General features: G+C 39.7%; 2 protein-coding genes across 2 annotated transcripts in view; both read right to left on the reverse strand.

Moving 5' to 3' along the window:
• Positions 1 to 2,327: 2,327 nt before the first annotated feature.
• Positions 2,328 to 2,684, reverse strand: SARC_11317 (hypothetical protein; the record flags this gene model as incomplete). Its single annotated transcript, XM_014294599.1, has 1 exon — positions 2,328 to 2,684. One exon carries the CDS (start codon positions 2,682 to 2,684, stop codon positions 2,328 to 2,330), a length of 357 nt encoding a protein of 118 aa, XP_014150074.1.
• A 3,627-nt stretch (positions 2,685 to 6,311) lies between these two features.
• SARC_11319 (hypothetical protein) overlaps positions 6,312 to 7,771 on the reverse strand; it is a 4,908-nt gene continuing 3,448 nt past the window's right edge. Inside the window, exons 5-6 of the mRNA XM_014294600.1 lie at positions 7,454 to 7,667; positions 6,312 to 7,035 (exon numbers count right to left, since the gene is read on the reverse strand). Of these exons, the coding sequence (XP_014150075.1) occupies positions 6,947 to 7,035; positions 7,454 to 7,667 (303 nt within the window). The 3' untranslated portion in view covers positions 6,312 to 6,946. The remainder of the gene's footprint in view (positions 7,036 to 7,453; positions 7,668 to 7,771) is intronic.

Raw genomic sequence — 7,771 nt, forward strand, 5'->3', positions numbered from 1 at the left:
ATGATGTGCGTTGCTATGTATTATGCGTTGCTATGTATTGTGCGTTGCCATGTATCTATTGATGTGCGTGGCTATGTATTTTGCGTTGCTATATATTGTGCGTTGCTATGTATTTATTGGTGTTGTTGCTATGTATTATGCTCTGCTATGAACTATACTTTGTTTTGTATCTATTGGTGTGCGTTGCTATGTATTGTGCGCTGCTATTTATTTATTGTTGTTGCTATGTATTTTTGCGTTGCTATGTATTTATTGGTGTTGTTGCCATGTATTGTGCGTTGCTATGTATTTATTGATATGTGTTGCTATGTATTTATTGGTGTTGTTGCTATGTATATATTGGTGGTGTTGCCATGTATTGTGCGTTGCTATGTATATATTGATGTGCGTTGCTATGTATTATAGGTTATTCTGTATCCATTGGTGTGCGTTGCTATGTATTGTGCGTTGCTATTTATTTATTGGTGTTGTTTTGTTTCTGTATATTCTGTGTTGCTATGTATTGTGGATTTATATGTATGTATTGGAGTGCGTTGCTGTGTATCTATGCGTTGCTATGTATGTATTGGTGTGTGTTGCTATGCATTTATGACTTGTGATGCTACTTTTCGTATATATATGTGTGTGTGTGCGTGTGTGTGTGTGTTTGTGTGTGTATGTGTATGTATTTATATTTATATTTATATATATATATATATATATGTCTGTGTTTGTATATATATATATATATATATATATATATATATATACGTATGTTTATATAGCTAACGTTTACGTACATTCAAATCGCTCGTCACCTTTGTAACAATGCCTACAGATGGGCATCATACCACACTCTAACCAACTGGAAGGGAGGCCGACAGGCGAGCTAGTTGAAACAGATAGAGGGCGCATATGTACGGACGAAGATGAATCCATGGCCCATTCCCTTTCGGAGGACATGCACACGCGCCTAGTTTACGTTAAAAGTACGATCTTTGGGTGTTTCGGATATCCAATACGAAGCTGTTGTTGGCGATAAGTGTCACAGGGTGTTGTGATTATAAGTAAGTAGACATAAATGATTCAACCCCCCTATATGCAGCACCGGCGATTTGTTCTGGAACGCCGATTTTGTAGGCGGACAGGGAGTGTGGATAGAATACGTTCGTACGTTTGTTATACGCTTATTCTTGTTCGTTTATGTTTTGAGTGCACAGGGCCAACGTGTACTATAATGCTGTTCTACGATGGCATGGCAACTAGATTGCATACTTCTATGTATCTTGTGGTCGTACTAACATATTGGTGTGAACTCGATGCGTTAGTGTGCAGCCAAATATATCTAGTCGCAATCGATGGTTCTATATCTATCTCGCGTTTTACGGTTTCAATATATTCGATACCTTTCACGTGTCGGACCACTATTAGCCGCAAGGTGCTGCGTGTAGCCCAGGAACCGCTTAATGAGAATCCTAAGCATAGACCTACTATTCCTAAAACTTTATTTAGTTATTATTTAGTACCGGCCAAGAAAGGCGTTCGAGAGTGAATCCCAAGCAAGGCTCGACTATTACATGTCCCATTGGTTTCTGCATATTCAATGATGTCTGGTTCATGGCCTGTTGATTGTTTTAGAAGGCTATGCCTGGTGCGCTTCAGATTCCGTGTGAGTGATGACAGTTGTCAACAAATCTCTCACCTAATCCCATTCTGGCTCCCTAACGCCACCGTTGTCCTAGCCACGCTTCTAGGCAGGCTTATGCCACACTTTCGCCCTTGTCATTTAATATATATACACTTCTAGTCCACTAAAATCTGGCTCTTCCTCTTTGAATGGCCGAGCCTTCCGCACATCGCATACGTGTGCCTCTCTCCCCATCCGCGTCATCTTCCCCTTCAACGTCCAGTAATTTGGTCACCTGCACGACTTCCTCTCTTCTCTTTCCCGGCGTCATCCACTACTTCAGCCTCAAATTCCTAATGTGTTTATGATGTGCATATGTGTCTATATGTTAATGTGTCTGTGTCTACGTGTTTATGTGTTTATGTGTCCGTGTTTATGTGTTTGTGTGCCTCTGTTTCAATGTGTTAGTCTGTCTATTTGTTTCATGTGCCTATGTTTATCTGTTTGTGTGGCTGTGTTTATGTGTTTTTGTGCCTATGTGTTTATGCGCCTATTTGCCATGGTTTAAAGCAAAAAATCTCATAGCCAATTATCTCATTGCCAAATATCTCATTACCAGTCATCTCATAGCCAACTCTCTCATTGCCAATTATCTCATTGTCAATTATCATATAGCCAACTATCTCATTCCCAATTCTCTCATAGTCAACTCTCTCATATCCTACTCTCTCATAGTCAACTCTCTCATAGCCAACTCTCTCATCACCAATTCTCTCATAGCCAACTCTCTCATAGCCAACTCTCTCATAGCCAAATCTCCCATTGCCAATTCTCTCATAGTCAATTCTCTATTAGTCAACTCTCTCATAGCCAACTCTTTCATTGCCAGCTCTCTCATAGTCAACTCTCTCCATGTTAATACTCTCATAGCTAACTCTTTCATAGTCATCTCTCTCATAACCAACTCCTTCATAATCAACTCTCTCATTGCCAATTCTCTCATAGCCAACTCTCTCATAGTCAACTCTCTCAAAGTCAACTCTCTCATAGCCAACTCTCTCATAGTCAACTCTCTCATTGCCAATTATCTCATGGCCAATTATCACAATACCGATTTACATGTTGCGAAGTGTCTAAATATTCCATAGCCATTTATTCCATAGACTATCGTCTCATAGCCAATTATCTCTTAGCCAATTCTGTCATTGTCAATTCTCGCATAGCCAACTCTCTCACATCAAACTCTGTCACAGCCTACTCTCGCATAGCCAAATCTCTCATTGCCAATTCTCTCATAGCTAACTCTTTCATTGCAAATTCTCTCATAGAACTCTCACACAGTAAACACTCTCATAGCCAACTCTCTCATAGTCAACTCTCTCATTGCCAATTCTCTCACAGTCAACTCTCTCGTAGCCAATTATCTTACAGTTATCTCAATACCGATTAACTTCTTGCCGAGTATCATTATTCCATTGCCATTTATTTCATAGTCAATCATCTCATAGCCAATTATATCATGGCCAATTATCTCGTTGCCAATTTTCTCATAACCAATTGTCTTATAGCCAATTATCAATGCCAATTATCTCATAGCCAATTATCTCACAGCTTATTGTCTCATAGCCAATTGTGTCATTGCCAATGAGCCCATTGCCAATTTTCTCGTTGCCAAGTTTATCATAGCCTATTGTTTTATTGCCAACTATATCATTGCCAATTATCACGTTGCCAATTATCTGATAGTCAATTGTCTCATTGCCAATTATCTCATTGTCAGCTATCTCGTAGAGAATTACCTCATTGCCAATTCTCTCATAGCCAACTATCTCATTGCCAATTATTTCAAGACAAGTATCTTTTAGCCAATTGTCTCAAAGCCAACTATCCCATAGCCAACTACAATTATCTCATTAACAATTATCTCGTTACCAAGTACCTCATAGCCAATTATCTCATAGCTAATTATGACATTGCCTATTATCTCGTTACCAAGTATACCATAGTCAATTTATTATAGTAATTTATCTGATATCTAATTATCTAAATACCAATTATCTCATCGCCAATTCTCTCATAGTCAACTCTTTCATAGCCAACTTTCTCAAAGCCAAATCTCAAGGTCAACTCTCTCATAGCCAGCTAGCTCGTAGCCAACTCTCTCATTGCCAAATCTCTCATAGCCAACTCTTTCTTTGTCAACTCTCTCATTGCCAACTCTCTCATTGCCAACTCTCTCATAGCCAATTCTATCATAGTCAACTCTTTCATAGCCGACTCTCTCAAAGCCAACTCTCATAGTCAACTCTCTCATAGCCAACTCTCTATTTACCAACTCTCTCATTGCCAATTCTCTTATAGCAATTCTCTCATAGTCAACTCTTTTATAGCCAACTCTCTCATTGCCAATTCTCTCATAGTCAACTATCTCATAATCAACTCTCTCATAGCCAATGCTCTCAAAGCAAATTTTCTTATAGTCAACTCTCTCATTGCAAATTATCTCGTAGCCAACTCTCTCAAAGTCAACTCTCTCATAGTCAACTCTCTCATAGTCTACTCTTTCATTGCCAATTATCTCAATACCAATTATCTCGATACCAATAAACTCGTTGCCAAGTATATAATTATTCCATAGCAAATTATATCCTTGTCAATTATCTCATAACTAATTATCTCATAGTCAATTACCTCATAAACAATTATCCCATAACCAATTATTTCATTGCCAATTAGCTCATTGCCAATTTTCTCTTTGTCAAGTATATCATAGCCAATTATACTATAGCCCATTATCTCATAGCTAAATATCTCATTGCCAATTAACTCGCTGCCAATTATCTCATAACCAATTATCTTATTGCCAATGATCCCGTTGCCAATTATCTCATAGCCAATTATCTCGTTGTCAATTATCTCATCGTCAACTATCTCATAGTCAATCATCTCATAGCCAATTATCTCATAGCCAATTATCTCATTGCCAATTCTCTCATAGCCAACTTCCTCATAATCAACTCTCTCATTGCCAATTCTCTCATAACCAACTCTCTCATTGCAAATTATTTCATAGACAAGTATCTCTTAGCCAATTGTCTCACAGCCAACCATCTCATAGCCAATCATCTCATGGCCAATTATCTCATAGCCAATTTTCTCATAGTCAATTTTCTCATAGCTAATTGTCTCATAGCCAAATATCTCATAGCCAACTATATCCTTGCCAATTTTCACATTGACCGTTATCTCATAGCTATTTACCTCATAGCCAACTATCTCATATCTAATTATCTCATAGTCAATTTTCTCTCGTTGCCAAGTATATCAAGTAAATTATATTATAGTAAGTTATCTCATAGCCAATTATATCATAGCCAATTATCTCATTGTCAATTATCTCATAGCCAATTATCTCATAGCCAATTCTTACATAGCCAACTCTCTCATAGCCAACTCTCATAGTCAACTTTCTCATAGCCAACTCTCTCATAGCCAACACTCTCTTAGCCAACTCTCTCATAGCCAACTCTCTCATAGCCAACTCTCTCAAAGTCAACTCTCTCATAGCTAACTCTCTCATAGCCAACTCTCTCATTGCCAATTATCTCAATACCAATTAACTCGTGGCCAACTAAATATTCTATTGCCAATTATCTCATAGCCAATTATCTCATTGCCAATTCTCTCAAAGCCAACTTCTTCATAATCAACTCTCTCATTGCCAATTCTCTCATAACCAACTCTCTCATAGCCAATTATTTCATAGACAAGTATCTCATAGCAAATTGTCTCATAGCCAATTTTCTCATAGCCAATTATCTCATTGCGAATAATATCTCATAGTCAATTATTTCATTGCCAATTATCTCATTGCCAATTATCTCATTGTCAGTTATCTCATAGCCAATAGCCAATTATCTTATTGCCAATTATCTGATAGCCAATTATCTTATTGCCAATTCTCTGATAGCCATTTATCGCATTGCCAATTATCTCTTAGCCATTTATCGCATTGCCAATTCTCTCAAGCCATTTTGCTCATTGCTAATTGTCCCATAGTTAATCGTCTCATAGCCAATTGTCATAGTCTGAATTTCTTTCTGCGCGTCCGATTTCTTTTGTGTTTCGTTTCTCGTGCCTCTTGCTTCCCTTCTCTCACTTTCTGATTGCGCAAATTTTCCGAGTTGTGTGGAAACGTATACTTTATTCATCACATCCGTTCCCTTACGATGTCTATTCGTCAGGTGTACTGCTGATGCTTATTGACATACCTGAATGATAATACTCTGCGACGTGATTTTGTCTATTCATCGATCTGTATACAAAAAATAAGTGGAGACCTATGGGTTCTTCGAATGTTCTCGAACGTGTTATCAATGCGCAGTCTATGTCTATGCTCGACCTTTCGACATATACGGTCTCTGGTGAACTGCGTGCGAAATCCTTAATTGGGTTTACGGGCGAGGTCATAGCCTCCTTAAAAACAAGCCTGACATCCTCCCATTTTTTGTGAATGGCATACAAAATTTGGAGACAAACAAAACAGCCCGTGCTGTATAATAATTTGGCACCAAAAATCTCATCATATATTCACTACTAAAATTTATAGGAGGCTATGACGAGTTTCAATGAAGTCTTCGACCCGAGTTTAATATCTAAAACACGTGCGAGTATATAATATTAAAACCACAATTTAACTTAAAATTGGTTTATTAAGACTAATTTGTATGTTGGCTGCAGTACGCCTGGTACCACAGAACTACTCTAATGGCAAACATTTGGGTCATTAATATTTTCTCGATCACAAATTAGGATTAGGGACGGCTTCCACCTCGGTCAAATTTGATTATCTGTCTCTGTTACACTCTTCCACCCATATGGTCCCCTTACAGCATTAGTACAGACTTGATCGAACTGTCGACAGCGCGCCGCTAATTGTTACGAGAGATATTAGAGTGTTCACCAGAAGCGTTGCTATGACAACCCTAATTTCTTTATCGCCACGCCTATCCAGATCATCTCCAACAGAGCACCGCTATCGAATTCATCTATGCAGCCAAGGCAACGGGAACGCCCCCAGAGGCAAACTCTTATTGTGTAGTATCTTCCTCCACTTCAAATACTGTACATGGTGAGTACAGTTCACCCGATCAAGGACAATTGAATATACCCTTGCCCTCTCCATTGCCCGCCCCCAGGTACGTCTGTATTGCACCTACGGGCATTCTGCCGAGACCGGAGACGTTCTTGTGGCGTGCATAGGGCACCCTCTAATATGATTGGGCGCCATGCGAACTTTGTAATGGTTATGTGGCGTATTAAAGTTGTGTACTAACCGACTTACTCGTCCTCGGTCGAGGTAGCATCGTAGAACATCTCGCGGATTTCCCGGAGTGACTCGAACAACACCTCACCAAACTTGACGGAATCTGTGGAGTTGTGTGCGTAATGATGCACGTGATATTAGTATCCGCGTGTCGCGTAGTACAGAAAGCCACACAGAACAAGTCATGAGAACTTCACACGGAAGTACAGATAAAGCAATAGGGAATTCACATGGATCAGGGGGATCAAGCACTCAATCGAACAATCCTGTCTCCCCAAACAACCCCGGAATACAAACACACGGATCAATCAGTATATCACACATATATAGATCAATGAGTGCACATCTGCACGCAAGCCACCCAATAATCAACACGTACCCATAACTGGCAGGGAAACTCCACCAACCGCTGCCAGCAGACCCACTTCCAATACAACTCTGTACATGCACAACATGTGCACAAACAGCCCCCAAGTGTACATATGCACACACACTCACACACATCAAACCTACACACATACCAGTTTCGCTGCATGAACGCTTGGACGATACATGGAAGAAGCACAGATCTTCACCAGCAACCATGTACGACACTCCATATCCATCGTCGGTGACTGGTCCAAAGCCGCCACCCGAGCACACCAAGTGTTGGTGCCTGCCCTGTGGTTCCCAGATATTGGTCTGTTTCTGCGGCTGTTGACTGGTGGACAGTCTCCATGGCTCACTCAGGGCATCCTGCACACATGAGATGAGAGGAGAGGAGATACGTTAGGCGTTGTTAGACTTGTATGTACGGATACGGTTCGTAATCGAAAGAATTATATAATTACAATTACAAC

Source organism: Sphaeroforma arctica (assembly GCF_001186125.1).
Source record: "Sphaeroforma arctica JP610 unplaced genomic scaffold supercont1.1626, whole genome shotgun sequence".
Taxonomy (NCBI): Eukaryota; class Ichthyosporea; order Ichthyophonida; genus Sphaeroforma; species Sphaeroforma arctica.